Here is a 17,945-nt window from a genome sequence, read left to right as displayed (position 1 = left end):
TGACTCACTTCTACATGCTATTCCTGTAGATATTTTTTATAAATAGATGGTGAGATGACTACAATTTCTGACACATCTCAAATTGGTCCTGTAATCACTGTTCAATATCAAGACGATTTGAATTAAAGTGCTCGACCATCAAGCTTCCATTGTCTACAACAGATCTCTTCTAGTCACTGCTCTCTTCTCAAATGTCAGGTTCATTTCCTCTAGTGTGCTAAATTATTATTAGTCAAGTGTTTTGTCACTGGCAGCAACTGACATTTTGCTGCATAAAGAAATATCCTAGGAAACAACGCATGGAAATTCATCATTGTCACTTTAGCGATTTTATCACAAGCATACAGGAAAATGTGCTTGTTGAAATAGGTAACACTGCCAGCATACTGCCCAGTGAGCACTTCACCTGATACAGTGCCAATCCATTCAACTAAGGACACCCTCACTATACCAGACAGACATCTTCTGCACGGCCCTCTCTCCTCTCCCTCTCACCTCTTTCTGATGGTACTTGATGGCCAGTTTGAGCTTGGCCAGGTCGCGGCAGTCCTTTGGATCCAGCTCCTCACTGAGGTAGTCACGGTGGTTGAGGATGGTCTCCAGCTCTCTGGAGCTCCTGGCCTGGTCCAGCAGGTCCTTGGCAAACAGCTTACACTGCTGGGACAGCTCCTCGTATTCCTGACGGAACTCATTCTCCACCTGGAAGAGTCATACACTAGTTAAAAACACTTTATAAACCCTTCATAAACCCTTAACTCTACTGGGACAGATCCTGGTAATCCAGACAGAACTCGTTCCCCACCTTGCTCAGCTCTTTCAGCTCCCAGCCCAGGCGGAAGGCGGTCAGGATGGGGTCTTCGCTGGACAGGGCAATGAGGGACGGGCTGGCTAGGGTCTTGTAGACATTGAGGCGAGAGCGGGAGTGGCGCAGGCTGTCCACCTCGGAGCTGGACACGCACGCCACGCAGTCACAGCGGATCTGGTGTGGCCGGGGGATGGTCACCTTGCGCTGGACCAGCAGCTTGATGATCTCGTAGTTGTTGGTGTGAGCTGCCAGCATGATGGGTGTGATGTCAGGGGTAAACTCTGAGAACTGGGTATCCATCATCAGGTTGGGCACCTGGAGAAGAGAACAGAGGGTTGGGGTGGAGAGGGATTAATGAATGCGCCCAGGCAAGAGCATAACCTGTATAACTTACATAACATGTATATAACCAGGAGAACATATACATAACATGTATATAACCAGGAGAACATATACATAACATGTATATAACCAGGAGAACATATACATAACATGTATGTAACCAGGAGAACTATACATAACATGTATATAACCAGGAGAACATATACATAACATGTATATAACCAGGAGAACTATACATAACATGTATGTAACCAGGAGAACTATACATAACATGTATATAACCAGGAGAACTATACATAACATGTATGTAACCAGGAGAACTATACATAACATGTATATAACCAGGAGAACATATACATAACATGTATATAACCAGGAGAACATATACATAACATGTATATAACCAGGAGAACTATACATAACATGTATGTAACCAGGAGAACTATACATAACATGTACGTAACCAGGAGAACAATACATAACATGTATATAACCAGGAGAACATATACATAACCAGGAGAACATATACATAACATGTATATAACCAGGAGAACATATACATAACATGTATATAACCAGGAGAACATATACATAACATGTATATAACCAGGAGAACATATACATAACATGTATATAACCAGGAGAACATATACATAACATGTATATAACCAGGAGAACATATACATAACCAGGAGAACATATACATAACATATACATAACCAGGAGAACATATACATAACATGTATATAAGCAGGAGAACATATACATAACATGTATATAACCAGGAGAACATATACATAACATGTATATAACCAGGAGAACATATACATAACATGTATATAACCAGGAGAACATATACATAACATGTATATAACCAGGAGAACATATACATAACATGTATATAACCAGGAGAACATATACATAACATGTATATAACCAGGAGAACATATACATAACATGTATATAACCAGGAGAACATATACATAACATGTAACCATCATGCTAATTGGGCTACAGTAAGGACCTTGTAGGCCTAGCAGGGGCGGAAATCGCGGGGGGGACGGGGGGGACACGACCCCCCCATCCTGGGAAAAATATGATTTGTCCCCCCCAATATATCACTGAAACATAACTATGTAATTTAAATAATATTAATAATACGCAATGAAAGCAATTGTGCTGATTATAGACACTTAATAGCGCGTTTTTAAGTTTCAAAAGATTGCGACCCCCCCCACCCTTTTCCTCACAATGGTTTGATCCACTGGCAAGGTAACAGAGGGGTCGTAGCCACTGTCTGAAAGGCACGAAATGAACGTAACTGACGTGAGGTTAATCCAGTCAATCGCGCACACACACTAGCTGAATATGCAGAGCTAGCGCGCAAATATGAACTATTAAGCTAGCTAGTAACTATTCCATTTATGTGGCTTCGTCAAAGATGGAATCTTTGCTATCGTCAATTTATTCCGAGATCAGCATGCAGATGATGTAAGTTAGTGCTTCAAAGTCCCTGTGATAAGGTTAGCGATAAACTGAAGTCCAAACTGAACAGAACTACACTCTCTTCTACCATTGTCTTAAATATATTTAATGGTCTCATTGCAAAAGCTAAATTGTCGCAAGGGAACTTTTATTTATTTATTTTATTTAACCCGGGAAGCAAAGATTATAGCAAACACCACTGAAACTGAATTGGTGCTCGCTAGCTTTGCAAATTCAGCTATTGTTGGAAGCCAGCCAATATGAAACAAACTATTAAAATTACAAAAGGTTGCAGCATATGTTGTGTAAATGGTGAACTCATACAGCTGTCAAATCTTGTCATTTTAATCCGTTTCACATTTGCTAGCTACCTTTTAGATCGAAGCCCAAATAGAATGATAAAAGATAAGATGATAGAAGCCCATCTCCTACTGTAAATAACCTACACACTGTGTGTGTGTGTGTGTGTAGCCAGCCAGCCAGGTAGAAAAATGGCAGAAAAATAAAAGACGGACATCAGAGTATTTTTCAGTACACCGAAACGCAAAGTAAGAACCCTAGTAGCCTAATATCTCAAAGACTAGTTGATAAAATGTTCATAAGAAAGAAATGAAATTCTAATGGAAATGTTTCACAATGATGTCATAAGGCAGAGCAGGCAACAGATGGCACACAGACAGCAGAGTTGGGGACAGATATGCAGGGACAGACTGGCATAGACAGGGAGTCTCAGGTAAGTTTGTTGAGTCTTTGTTTGGCAACATTATGAAAGGTTGTCCATTTTTTTTACTTGTAAAATAGGAACATAATTGGAAAATGCCATGGAAACCCCCACTCTCAACTTAAACTGGTGACTGAACTAAGATTTGTTAAAGGCAATGGTATTGCTGTTGTGAGTAGTTGTGTAGTTTTGGGTACCGGTAGTTAGGAGTACGGCAAACACCTTATTTCTTTGGTTCCTCAATATACATTTACCATATTACAATGTAGGCTATGTGTTACAGCACTACTTTTGGTGTCCCCCTCAGGAATTGCTCTTGAGAAAATCTCATGTAATTGTCCCCCCCAAAGTTGATATCAGATTTTCGCCCCTGAGGCCTAGGCTACTAGCTGAAATGTGCTCCTATGGTCCTCCTTACCTGTTTCTCTCCACTGGGCCTGCGGTGGGACAGCAGCAGCTCCACAGCGCCCACCACCTCCTTGCGAATGGCGTAGAGCAGCGCGTCGCCCACGTGCACGCCGTGGTTGAGCAGCAGCTCCATCACCTCCAGGTTTTCGTTCTCGATGGCAATGAGCAGTGCGCTGCGCCCCAGCGGGTCCAGACAGTTCACGTTGATGTTGTAGTAAATCTCCGCCTCCTGCAGGGCCAGCTTCACCCCGGCATAGTCGCCCTTCTCCACCGCCGTCAGGTACGCCCGCTCCTCCGCTGACAGCTCCGCTTCCGCCCGCACGATCTGCAGCGGGATGCGGTCGCGGTACGGCGAGTAGCTCGCCTTCTTGTAGTACAGCTGGGCCATGGGATTCATCATGTGCACACAGTCAGCGTCACTCACGACCTACTGGGAGATTGGAATCTGGGGGCAAACAAAAAACAGCATGGGTTCGTTTTGTTCTCCACATATTGTGCAGTAGGACAGTGTTGATAGCCTAAAAGGCTCTGTATGGCAATACAGCATTTACTGTGATGCGGCCTCTGCAGAAGTCAAAGCAAACATACTTTTTGTGGTTCGCGGAGCAGCGCAGAGCTGTTGTGAAGAAAGTTGTCAAGGAAGTGAGTTTGTGTTTATACAGGTCTTCCCGCCCTCACCTACCATCAGCCAATCATGTCAATGCGGAGCTATACGGAGCCCTCCAGATTGTTACAAAATTTGAGAGTAGCACGGCGATACGATTTCGGAGCACAATTTGGCCTTTGCGTGCCTCCGGAGGCGTCACACCCTCCACACGGCGCCGCCGACCACATTTTCGGATCAAGCATAAATTGGACTGCCAAATTCACAGCCTCCTCCTACGATGTCGCTCCACACAGCTGAATGTATCAGTAGGATAAACGGGCTCTCTGTTTGATCACTGCAAGAGTTTTTTCCCCCCTGGAAACTGACAGCAGAGGGAAGAAGCCCATAGATGGAGGAACTAGTGGGGCCCCTCTGCCACCCCACCGCCACCACCTCGTCTTTCTAAATTGTTGCAACCCCTATTACTAGCCTGTTTAACCTCTCTTTCATATCGTCTGAGATTCCCATAGATTGGGAAGCTGCCGCGGTCATCCCCCTCTTCAAAGGGGGAGACACTCTAGACCCAAACTGCTACAGACCTATATCTATTCTACCCTGCCTTTCTAAGATCTTCGAAAGACAAGTTAACAAGCAGATTACTGACCATTTCGAATCCCACCGTACCTTCTCCGCTATGCAATCTGGTTTCAGAGCTGGTCATGGGTGCACCTCAGCCACACTCAAGGTCCTAAATGATATCATAACCGCCATCAATAAGAGACATTACTGTGCAGCCGTATTCATCGACCTGGCTAAGGCTTTCGACTCTGTCAATCACAACATTCTTATTGGCAGACTCAACAGCCTTGGTTTCTCAAATGATTGCCTCACCTGGTTCACCAACTACTTCTCTGATAGAGTTCAGTATGTCAAATCAGAGGGCCTGTTGTCCGGACCTCTGGCAGTCTCTATGGGGGTGCCACAGGGTTCAATTCTCGGGCCGACTCTCTTCTCTGTATACATCAATGATGTCGCTCTTGCTGCTGATGATTATTTGATCCACCTCTACGCAGACGACACCCTTCTGTATACCTCTGGCCCTTCTTTGGACACTGTGTTAACTAACCTCCAGATGAGCTTCAATGCCATACAACTCTCCTTCCGTGGCCTCCAACTGCTCTTAAATGCAAGTAAAACTAAATGCATGCTCTTCAACCGATCGCTGCCCGCACCTGCCCGCCGTCCAGCACTCACGTCGGTAGCCATGAAGTGCTTTGAAAGGCTGGTCATGGCTCACATCAACAGAATCCTCCTGGATGCCCTAGACCCACTCCAATTTGCATACTACCCCAACAGATCCACAGATGATGCAATCTCAATCGCACTCCACACTGCTCTTTACCACTTGGACAAAAGGAACACCTACGTGAGAATGCTATTCATTGACTACAGCTCAGCATTCAACACATTTACATTTGACATTTTAGTCATTTAGCAGACGCTCTTATCCAGAGCGACTTACAGTACCATAGTGCCCACAAACCTCATCACTAAGCTAAGGACCCTGGGACTAAACACCTCCCTCTGCAACTGGATCCTGGAACTCCTGACAGGATGCCCCCAGGTGGTAAGGGTAGGCAACCACACTAATAGTCTGCCACACTAATCCTGAACACTGGGGCCCCTCAAGGGTGCGTGCTTAGTCCACTCCTGTATTCCCTGTTCACCCACGACTGCGTGACCAAACACGACTCCAACACCATCATTAAGTTTGCTGACGACACAACAGTGGTAGGCCTTATTATCGACAACAATGAGACAGCCTATAGGGAGGAATTCAGTGACCTGGCAGTGTGGTGCCAGGACAACAACCTCTCCCTCAATTTGAGCAAGACAAAGGAGCTGATTGTGGACTACAGGAAAAGGCGGGCCGAACAGGCCACCATTAACATAGACGGGGCTGTAGTGGAGCGGTTCGAGAGTTGGTACACATCACCAACAAACTATCATGGTCCAAACACACCAAGACAGTCGTGAAGAGGGCACAACAACACCTTTTCCCCCTCATCCTGACCGGTTGCATCACCGCCTGGTATGGCAACTGCTCGGCATCTGACCGTAAGGCGCTACAGAGGGTAGTGTGTATGGCCCAGCAGATCACTGGTGCCAAGCTTCCTGCCATCCAGTACCTACAGTATATACCAGGCGGTGTTAGAGGAAGGCCCAAAACATTGTCAAAGACTCCAGTCACCCAAGTCACAGACTGTTCTTTCTGCTACCGCACGGCAAGGGGTACCGGAGCGCCAAGTCTAGAACCAAAAGTCTCCTTAACAGCTTCTACCCCCAAGCCATACGACTGCTGAACAGTTAATCAAATGGCCACCAGACTATTTACATTGAACCCCCCCATCTGTTTTTACACTGCTGCTACTCACTGTTTATTATCTATGCATGTCTATGTCACTTCACCCCTACCTACATGTACAAATTAGCTCGACTAACCTGTACCTCTGCACATAGACTCCCGTGTGGCTCAGTTGGTAGAGCATGGTGTTTGCAACACCAGGGTTGTGGGTTCGATTCCCACGGGGGACCAGTACAGAATTTTTTTTAAATGTATGAAATGTACGCGTTCACTACTGTAAGTCGCTCTGGATAAGAGTGTCTGCTAAATCACTAAAATGTACCGCTAACCCCTGGTCTTGTTATTGTTTCTTTTTATAATTTTTTACTTGAGTTTATTTATTAAATATTTTCTTAACTCTTTCTTGAACTCCATTGTTGTATTCGGCGCATGTGACAAATAAAGTCTGAATTTATTTGATTTAATATGTTAACAAAATCCAAATCACTTGGACCTTTTCATGTTTCACATACAGGTATTGTCTTTGCTTTAGAGGCTCCTGAGCATTCCTGTCAGCATCCATGATGCCTTCATCTCTAACGACAATCCCACAGGATGTCTGAATTATCTAGCCTACCCTTCACTCCAATTATAGTGTTGAAGGCAAAAGAAAATAGTTTGGCATTGTTAAAAGAAACCTAAATAACTCCTTATTATCTAGTGCGTCATCTTACAGCATATTATTATTATAATTATTATTATATACGCTCCTGGTATACTGTAACATAATTAGTGTGGTGACCAGAGTGGTAAAGTGATGGGTGATATTAGGTTAAAGACTGTGAGGCATGGTGTTGATCATCCCAATCCATGTGCACAGCTTCTCATTACTGAGGTGACTGATGCACAGACCACACATCTGCACCACACCACACCACACTCCAATTACCACAAGACAAATAGCCTACAATGGATTGGCTTCTCTGGAGTTTATTTTTCTCTCTCAAGTGCATTTCAACCATAAAGTTAAATAAAGGACTCATCTTAGGAACTACTTTAAATGTTAGGAGCCCTCAATGACAATGTCCATGCTAAAACAGGTTATATCCATCTACAGTCCTCTATCTATCTCTATGATTTCAACCAACAACAAGACTGAGGGTAGTGCTGCTTCAATCATGTTAAATATCTATTTATCTACCATTATCACTTAAAACTCTAAAAAGGTGCTATCTAGAACCTAAAATGGTTCTTTGGCTGTCCCCATAGGAGAACCCTTTGAAGAACTATTTTTGGTTCCAGGTAGAACCCTTTCGCAGGCAGAGGGTTCTACCTGGAACCAAAAAACAGTTATCTTAAGGGGACAGCCGAAGAACCCCTTTGGAACCCTTTTTTAAAGTGTATTTCTATACAGCGACGCCACAGTAACATAATGAAATTTACTTGATTGTTTTTCAAAACCCGAAACGAAGATATTCTATTAACTGTGCAGGATGTGTGAATCAGGGGAGATTAAATACATGAGGAAGTACAATGGAACCAGCTGTGGGCGCTCGGTAATGTCATGGTGAACGCAACCGATTCACTGCACTTCTGAAGTCTTGTGAGCTGCTAGAGTGGCCCTGACCGCCTGTAGGTGAAGAGAACCACTAGAGAGGACGTGGATATTTCCTACTGATGTTTCATTGCTATGCCCAGTAATAGAAATGCACTCATTGATCAAGAGTTGTCTCCTGACATTCAGGATTTTCTGGTTCGGCTCATTCCATCAGGGGCTGGATACCTGGCACTTCATAAACTAGCTGCCATAGAACAAACATACAGCAGATGTTGAAGGCTGGAGCATCCTCCCTGCTCCAGTACAGTATAGAGGTGTAGGGAGGCTGGAGCATCCTCCCTGCTCCAGTACAGTATAGAGCTGTAAGGAGGCTGGAGCATCCTCCCTACTCCAGTACAGTATAGAGGTGTAGGGAGGCTGGAGCATCCTCCCTGCTCCAGTACAGTATAGAGCTGTAGGGAGGCTGGAGCATCCTCCCTACTCCAGTACAGTATAGAGCTGTGGGAGGCTGGAGCATCCTCCCTGCTCCAGTACAGTATAGAGCTGTAGGGAGGCTGGAGCATCCTCCCTGCTCCAGTACAGTATAGAGCTGTAGGGAGGCTGGAGTATCCTCCCTACTCCAGTACAGTATAGAGCTGTAGGGAGGCTGGAGTATCATCCCTGCTCCAGTACAGTATAGAGCTGTATGGAGGCTAGAGTATCCTCCCTGTTCCAGTACAGTATAGAGCTGTAGGGAGGCTGGAGCATCCTCCCTGCTCCAGTACAGTATAGAGCTGTAGGGAGGCTGGAGCATCCTCCCTGCTCCAGTACAGTATAGAACTGTAGGGAGGCAGGACACTGAACAGTGTTGTTAAGAATGTTAAAAACAGTTGAATTAAAGCTGTTGGCTGGTACTGCCTTCAAATGTGTTCAGTTGTGACAATCGATGGTCTGCCATTTGATGAGTGAGACTTCTGGCTCTATCACTATGGTGAGAACTATACATCTGGAAGAAAATTAGGTACTGTATCTTGTCAATGACTGTGTCCCTAGTGGCATTAAGACTAACAACTACCGTACAAACCTCCAAACAACGTTCATTTAAGAAATTGCATTCTGTCAGTTCAAGTTCAAGGGAGTCCTATATGTGTCAGATGAAGTACCACAATTCAATTCAGCAGGCTGAATGTGCTTTTAATCCTGAAGCAGACACAGAGAACTCATCCACTCAGGAAATGCTAATTGGAGGCAAGGTGCTTGTTTACTGCATCACAGACATGATGGAAAGGAGGAAAGAGAGAGAGAGAGAGAGAGAGATAGAGAGGAGAGAGCAAGAGAGAGAGAGAGAGGAGAGAGAGAGGAGAGAGAGAGAGGAGAGAGCGAGAGAGGAGAGATAGAGAGAGAAGGAGAGGAGGAGAGAGAGAGGAGAGAGAAAGCGAGAGAGGAGAGAGAGAGAAAGAGAGAGAGGAGAGAGAGAGAACGAAAGAGGGAGGGAGGGAGGGAGGGAGGGAGGGAGGGAGGGAGGGAGGGAGGGAGGGAGGGAGGGAGGGAGGGAGGGAGAAGGAGCAAAGAGGAGGAATCCACCAGAAGCACCATGAGAAATGCAAATCTTCCGCTCGACTGTGTGTGACTCGTCCACACTTCCTACCCCTGAGATATTTTTTCTCACAGCCCATCAACTGGGTTAGGCACAAAGCTCAACAATGACTCTAATTATTATCACAACAATGCTAATACTCCTCCTCAGAGAGATGAGTTATTGTAAACATTACTTTCTCTACTCGTCACCCGCTGTTGGGTTCGTTTTCCACCCACGTTACAGTGAACTCTGTGTGGTGCATCCAACGCGGACAGAGAATTATGACTAGGGTTGCAAAGGGAAGGTATATTATTGGAAATTTGAGGAAGTTTACCACTAAACTACTAGAATGTTAGTATCTTTTAAGGATTTTATGTGATCTATATCTAGTGGCCCTTTTGGGTACTTCAGATTATCAAAAGTGTCTGTAATTATCTCTGTCCCTCTCACTGGCCTTATCACATCGAATATATATGAAATAATTAAATAAGACAATTTTAAAATTAAACATAGAATGACAAAGTTGTAAATCATTTTTCTAAATGTATACAACGGGTGGGTCTAATCCTGAATGCTGATTGGTTAAAAGCGCATTCCAGCCGTTAAATGCCTATTTACTCTGTTCCATCTGACTGTGTAAATACAGGGCAGTTCTAAATGTATACCATCACCATTAGTGAATACAATTGGTGTTTAATCCCTTATGGAAAAACCACATGAATTTGACATGTGAACACGTGAAGTGTTAAAAAAAAAAAGTTTTTTAATGTGATCACGTGATCTTATGTGAAGTTAATGTAACAACATGTAAAGCAACATGTGATAACATGAAACTACACACGTGAAAACAAAAAAACAGTTTGACGCCAAAAACAGGTTTTCACATTTCATGTGAAATCATGTGATTTTCCACATGTGAAATCAGCTGTTTTGTATACATTAAATGTGTTGTGACTGTTTTGCGCGTTATACACTTTGCCTTGTTGGCTGGAGGTTTTTTGGACGCAGCTGCGTTTGTTTGTATATCTCTCCTGCCGAAATAAAGTGTGCGCCTGTTCACAATTCTGCTCTCCTGCACCTGACTTCACCACAAGTACGCACACGCCTGACAAATATTCAAATATAAATGAACAAAGTTACGATAGATTTCCATAGATTTTCTGTTAATTACCAAAATTACTGAAGATTCCGGTAACTTTGGTAAATTACTGGTAGCTTTGCAACCCTAATTATGACAAAGAGCTGATTCTTAGAAGCACTAAAGAAGCCTGAACATTTGATTCCTCCTGCACTAGCTACTGTATTCACTACAAGGAACTAACTACAGTACATGGCGTAATCATTGGTTGTAACACATGGCTTAGTTAGAGGGTAGGTTCAAAGTGGGCATGTTCAAACATAGTCTCAGGTGTGAACCACAGGTGTGATTTCAAAGCACACCTGAGATACACAGATGGATGGAGAGACTGCAGCCTTGGGGAAATGTAACGTCCATCTGGACAATGCAGCACATCTATGTGATGTGGCTTCTGACAAGTAACAGATGTAGATACTATATATATATATGTGGAAATGTGGAAAAAGTAAAAGGGTCTGAATACTTTCCAAATGCACTGTATAAAACACATAAGAGTGTGCAAAGCTGTCATCAAGACAAAGGGTGGCTATTTGAAGAATCTCAAATATGAAATATATTTTGATTTGTTTAACAGTTTTTTGGTTAGTATATGATTCCATGTGTGTTATTTCATAGTTTTGATGTCTTCACTATTATTCTACAATGTAGAAAATAGTAAAAAATAAAGAAAAACCCTTGAATGAGTAGGTGTTCTAAAACCTTTGACTGGTAGTGTATATATATATACATATATATATATAATATACAGTGTATTTGGAAAGTAATCAAACACCTTGACTTTAATCACATTTTGTTACGTTACAGCCTTATTCTTAAATTGATTTTTTTTTTTAAAATCCTCATCAGTCTACACACAATACCCCACAATGAGAAAGCAAATACAGGGTTTTAGACTGTTTTGCAAATGTATTAAAATTAAAGGAACTCAGTACATTGTTGAAGCACCACTGGCAGCGATTACAGCCTTGAGTCTTCTTGGGTATGACACTACAAGCATGGCACTCCTGTATTTGGGGAGTTTCTCCCATTCTTCTCTGCAGATCCTCTCAAGCTCTGTCAGGTTGGATGGGGAGCGTCGTTGCAGAGCTATTTTCAGGTCTCTCCAGAGATGTTCGATCGGGTTCAAATCCGGGCTCTGGCAGGGCCACTCAAGGACATTCAGAAACTTGTCCCGACGCGACTCCTGCATTGTCTTGGCTGTGTGCTTAGGGTCGTTGTTCTGTTGGAAGTTGAACCTTCACCCCAGTCTGAGGTCCTGAATGCTCTGGAGCAGGTTCTTATCAAGGATCTCTCTGTACTTTGCTCCGTTCATCTTTTGTTCAAACCTGACTGAACTCCCAGTCCCTGCCGCTGAAAAACATACCCACAACATGATGCTGTCACCACCATGCTTCACCGTAGGGATGGTGTCAGGTTTCCTCCAGACATGGAACTCTGGAGCTCTGTCAGAGAGACCATTGGGTTCTTGGTCATGTCCCTGACCATTGGGTTCTTGGTCATGTCCCTGACCATTGGGTTCTTGGTCATGTCCCTGACCAAGGCCCTTCTCCCCCGATTCCTCAGTTTGGCCGGACATCCAGCTCCAGGAAGAGTCTTGGTGGTTCCAAAATTCTTCATTTTAAGAATGTGTTCTTGGGGACCTTCAATGCTGCAGAAATGTTTTGGTACCCTTCCCCAGATCTGTGCCTCGACACAATCCTGTCTTGGAGCTCGATGACAATTCCTTTGACCTCATGGCTTGGTTTTTGCTCTAAAATGCACTGTCAACTGTGGTACCTTAAATAGACATGTGTGTGCCTTTCCAAATCATGTCTAATCAATTGAATTTACCACAGGTGGACTCCAATCAAGTTGTAGAAACATCTCAAGGATGATCAATGGAAACAGGATGCCTGAGCTCAATTTGGAGTCTCATAGCAAAGGGTCTGAATACTTATGTAGATTAGGTATTTCCTTTTTTATATATACATCTGCAAAAATGGTGTGTGTGTGTGTGTGTGTGTGTGCGTGTGCGTGTGCGCGTGTGCGTGTGCGTGTGTGTGTGCGCGTGTGCGTGTGTGTGTGCGTGTGTGTGTGTGTGCATGGAATCATCCATAAAATGCCCTCGTACATTATTTAACTAGGATAGGGGGCGCTAAAGCGATTTTTGAAAAAAAATCGTGCCCATTTTAAACGGCCTCCTACTCAAACTCAGAAGCTAGGATATGCATATAATTAATACTTGGGGATAGAAAACACCCTAAAGTTTCTAAAACTGTTTGAATGGTGTCTGTGAGTATAACAGAACTCATATGGCAGTCAAAACCCCGAGACAGATGGAAACAGGAAGTGGAATTCTGAATTGCGAACTCAACTTCATCACGTTGCCTATTAATCCCACCGTGGGCTATGGTTCATTGAGCACTTCCTATTGCTTCCACTAGATGTCCCCAGTCTTCACAAATTGGTTTGAGCCTTCTACTGTTAAAATTGAATGAATGAGACGCTGTGGAACATGGTCACACGGAGAGGGCCATCACCATTATGACGCCGGCGCCCCTGGTTACCCTCCCCTTTCGAAACGTTTTGAAACACAATGCAATCGTCCCCCTCGAATCTTATTGGCTCTCTTGTTGAAACAGGCCCTGAAGATTTATGTTATACAACGTTTGACATGTTTGAACGAACCTAAATGGGAAAAAAATGCTTTTTGTCGAAATGGCTGTCCCGCGCCCGACGGAGGATTTGGATCAGCCTTCAGACGCGCTAACAAGAACAAGCTAATGGAACATAATGGATGAACTTTTTCGAACGAAAATACATTTGTTGTGGACCTGGGATCCCTGGAAGTGCTTTCTGATGAAGACAACCAAAGGTAAGGGATTATTGACAATAGTATACAAGACTAGATATGATATGCGATTGTTCCAAGATGGCGCTGACATGTAACGTTAGCCTATTTTTCAGAGTATCGCATCCCCTTTCATCGCAAAGTATGATTACCCAGTAAAGTTAATTTTAAATCTGGCATTACAGGTGCTTTCAAGAGATATTCATCTATAAATCTTAGAATGACAATATTACATTTTAAAAATGTTTTCGAATAGTAATTTAGTAAATTGTAGCTCTGTTTCATCGGATGCATTTGAGGGAAAATAGTTAGTCAACGTTACGCACCGATGTAAAATGCTGTTTTTATATATAAATATGAACTTTATCGAGCAAAAGAATGCATGTATTGTGTAACATGATGTCCTAGGTGTGTCATCTGATGAAGATTGTCAAAGGTTAGTGCTGCATTTAGCTGTTTTTTGGTTATTTGTGATGCATGTGGTTGGTCGGAAAATGGCTATGTGGCTACTTTTACGATATACTCCTCTAACATAATCTAATGTTTTGCTTTTGCTGTAAAGCCTTTTTGAAATCGGACAACGTGGTTCAATTCAGGAGAGGTGTATCTATAAAACGGTATAATTAGAAAAAAAAATTATAAATTGAAATTATTAAATTTTGTTATGCTAATGGCGATATGATTTTTCGCTGGATGTCCGTCCGAGGCTGCACAGGGGTTAATTTTGTTTTATTTGGCATTGCGGTACATTGCTATCGTCCAAGCTGAATTTAGATTACTGAGCACAGACGTCAATTCAACGTCTATTCCACATTGGTTCAAAGTAAGAAAAAGAAAAAAATGACATGTAAACAACGTTGATTCACCAGTGTGTGCCCAGTGGGTTGTATCTGTTTGGAGAACTTGGAACATCTGTCTAATGACAGGAGGAGGAGGAGGAAGAGATTAGAGGAGGAAGAGATTAGAGGAAGGAAATTACGTGTGATTGTTTGTTTAGTGCTGTGTGCGGTGTGCTGTGAGATTAGATTAGGGCTGTAGACTTGCTAAGAACACAGTAGCACACCTCTTACAGTAGTTTGATTGAATATGTGCATTAGAAATGAGGAAGAAATCAAAATGTATTTGTCACATGCTCCGAATACAACAAGTGTAGATCTTACTGTGAAATGCTTACTTACACGCCCTTAACCAACAGTGCAGTTCAAGAAGAGTTGAGAAAATATTTACCAAATAAACACTGCCTATTATATAGGTCCTGGATTGCAGGAAGCTTGGCCCAAGTGATGTACTGGGCCGTATGCACTATCCTCTGTAGCGCCTTACGGTCAGATGACGAGCAGTTGCCATACCAGGCGGTGATGCAACCGGTCAGGATGCTCTCGATGGTGCAGCTGTAGAACTTTTTGAGGATCTGGGGACCCATGCCAAGTCTTTTCAGTCTCCTGAGGGGGAAAAGGTTTTGTCGTGCCCTCTTCACGACTGTCTTGGTGTGTTTGGACCATGATAGATTGTTGGTGATGTGGACACCAAGGAACTTGAATCTCTCGACCCACTCCACTACAGCCCCCCTGCTGTTAATGGGGGTGTGTTTGGCCCTCCTTTTCCTGTGTCCACACCACACTGCCAGGTCTCTGAACTCCTCCCTATAGGCTGTCTCATCGTTGCCGGTGATCAGGCCTACCACTGTTGTATCGTCAGCAAACTTAATGATGGTGTTGGAGTCGTGTTTGGCCACGCAGTCGTGGATGAACAGGGAGTACAGGAGGGGACTAGGCACACACCCCTGAGGGGCCCCAGTGTTGAGAATCAGCATAGCAGACGTGTTGTTGCCTACCCTCACCACCTGGGGGTGGCCCTGTCAGGAAGTCCAGGATCCAGTTGCAGAGGGAGGTGTTCAGTCCCTGGTTCCTTAGCTTAGTGATGAGCTTCGTGGGCACTATGGTGTTGAACGCTGTGCTGTAGTCAATGAACCGAATTCTCACATAGGTGTTCCTTTTGTCCAGGTGGGAAAGGGCAGTGTGGAATGCGATTAAGGTTGCGTCATCTGTGGATCTGTTGGGGCGGTATTCGAATTGGATTGAGTCTAGGGTATCTGGGAGGATGCTATTGATGTGAGCCATGACCAGCCTTCAGTAGCACTTCAGTAGCACTTCATGGCTACTGACGTGAGTGCTACGGGGCGGTAATCATTTAGGCAGGTTACCTTTGCTTCCTTGGGCACAGGGACTATGCTGGTCTGCTTGAAACATGTAGGTATTACAGACTCAGTCAGGAAGAGGTCTGTCCTTTTGTATCTATCTTACAAATCATACGGAGGAAGAATCATTAGTGTGGTATTAACTTGCAGGTCCAATTGTTTAATTGTGTTTCAGTCCTTTTAAAAGGTTGAGGACAAGTCATGTTGAAGTGCTTAGGAGGGTCCATGTCTCTGTTAAAATAAGCACAATGTGCCAAAGCCTGGCTAAACACAAGCCCTCTCAACACAATGTGGTGTTTTTACAGTGAGTGGGATTATTGTCTGTGGTAAGAGAGGTTTACTGGTAAACTACTACAGATGACGCCCCGTGTTTTTATCTCAGCAATAATAAGGGGTGTATCAATAACTCATGGTTGATGATTTCCACAGAGATACACAATCTATTTCAACTAGAATGATACCCCATTTTCCTCTTTTCTGCATTAATGATGGATTTAGGTAGACCTTTCCTGCAGTCGAAGGACCAAATCACCCCCTAGTGGCCTCATGGGTGGAATGTTTGTAATATTTTTCATAATTTATAAAACATACTTTTTTTAACTGCCGAAAATCCGGTGTTTCTATGTCAAACGGTTCTGTTATATTTCAGTCTTCTGTGATATATATAAAGTATAATATTGGGGTTCAAACTCAAAATGTAATACATTTCAACTCCATATCTGACATGGTACTGGTGTCTTCTTTATTTATATAAACCCATAACCATGTGTGTTAGGTGTATACTTTTGTTTCAAAGTAGATTTATTTAAGATTACCAAGAAACCCACTGCAGTAATTTAACACAGCTGATTGATCTCCTGCAGATTAAATATGTACACTGAGCCACCATTTCCAGTGTGTCAGAAAGGGAAAGACACACACCAGGCCGACCATTAACCCTGGAATCTGGATCATACTAAGTCTGACTATGGAGATGCAATGTTTACACATGTATTGAAAAGATAATGAGGAACTTACCTGATGCAGATTTTCTACATTCTCTATTTCTTTGTGTTTCCCTACCAGTCTGTCCCTTTCCTGATTACTTCTAGATCATTTTTCTTTAATGGTGATTGGGTGGTCCTGTTAGAATTGGTGGGATTCTTATCCAATCCTCATGATCGGTGGCTGTGCCTCCAAGAGACGTCTCTCAGCTCCCACCATGGAGCAGAGAACTCGAATCAGGAACAGGGAAGGCTGATTACCCAGAATCTCCATCCCTATACTCCTCTCCACTGTGGGGTAAAAGAACAAGAGCACCGCTGATAATCCAGGAGGTTTTCTCTGGCATCAGACAAGAGACTGATAAATGGCTGGGTATCTTCTCTCTCTGTAAGAAGGGGTGTCTGTGGTGTTCTAGCTCTGTTCTGTTATCCTGCGCTCGTCTCACCCCACACAGGTTGCAGTGCTCTGCTCACTCCTCCCTGATTGGTGTAGCGGCAGGGCCGGGGGCTCGCCGTGCGTTTGCCGCGGTTGTCATGGTGTCGAGCGGAGTGTGGTCACAGCGGCAGCTGCGGCAGATGCCCTTCTCCAACCCCTCTCTGTTTCTGTCAAAACTGCCAGCTCCTCCCCTCCTGCTGTCTGTCTTTCTGTCTGTCCTTACATCAGACTCCCCGCTTTGCTTTCTCGCTCTCTTTTCTCACGCTCGTCTTTCTCAAACCTCCCTCCCTCTCTCCCCGTCGATCTGTCTCCCCTCCTTATCACTTCTACACCAGCCTCCTCTCCCCCACTCATTCATCTTCAGTATCTGCTTGTATAGGGGCTGTTGATGTCAGCTTTTCTCTCGCTGCTCCCTAAATTGCAGGTGAAATTAGTCATCCGAGGCTAATCAAGGATCAAGGGATTTTACATGGCTTTACCCCTTCCTGCTCGTCGCCACCAATCCTACAGAGTTTAGTTTATACTTCTGCAGTTCAACATTTACATGCATAATC

The 17,945-nt window shown here is 43.8% G+C and overlaps 1 protein-coding gene across 1 annotated transcript in view; it reads right to left on the bottom strand.

Annotated features, from left to right (window-relative positions):
* The window catches only part of LOC106563669 (short transient receptor potential channel 5), a 49,701-nt gene extending 32,075 nt beyond the window's left edge, over positions 1-17,626 (bottom strand). Inside the window, exons 1-4 of the mRNA XM_045690123.2 lie at positions 16,990-17,626; positions 3,772-4,206; positions 803-1,120; positions 496-699 (exon numbers count right to left, since the gene is read on the bottom strand). Of these exons, the coding sequence (XP_045546079.1) occupies positions 496-699; positions 803-1,120; positions 3,772-4,161 (912 nt within the window). The 5' untranslated portion in view covers positions 4,162-4,206; positions 16,990-17,626. The remainder of the gene's footprint in view (positions 1-495; positions 700-802; positions 1,121-3,771; positions 4,207-16,989) is intronic.
* Positions 17,627-17,945: the final 319 nt, after the last annotated feature.

This window comes from Salmo salar, chromosome 11, assembly GCF_965601325.2.
Source record: "Salmo salar chromosome 11, fSalSal1, whole genome shotgun sequence".
NCBI classification, from domain to species: Eukaryota; Metazoa; Chordata; class Actinopteri; order Salmoniformes; family Salmonidae; genus Salmo; species Salmo salar.
This window is presented reverse-complemented; position numbering and strand designations above follow the sequence as displayed.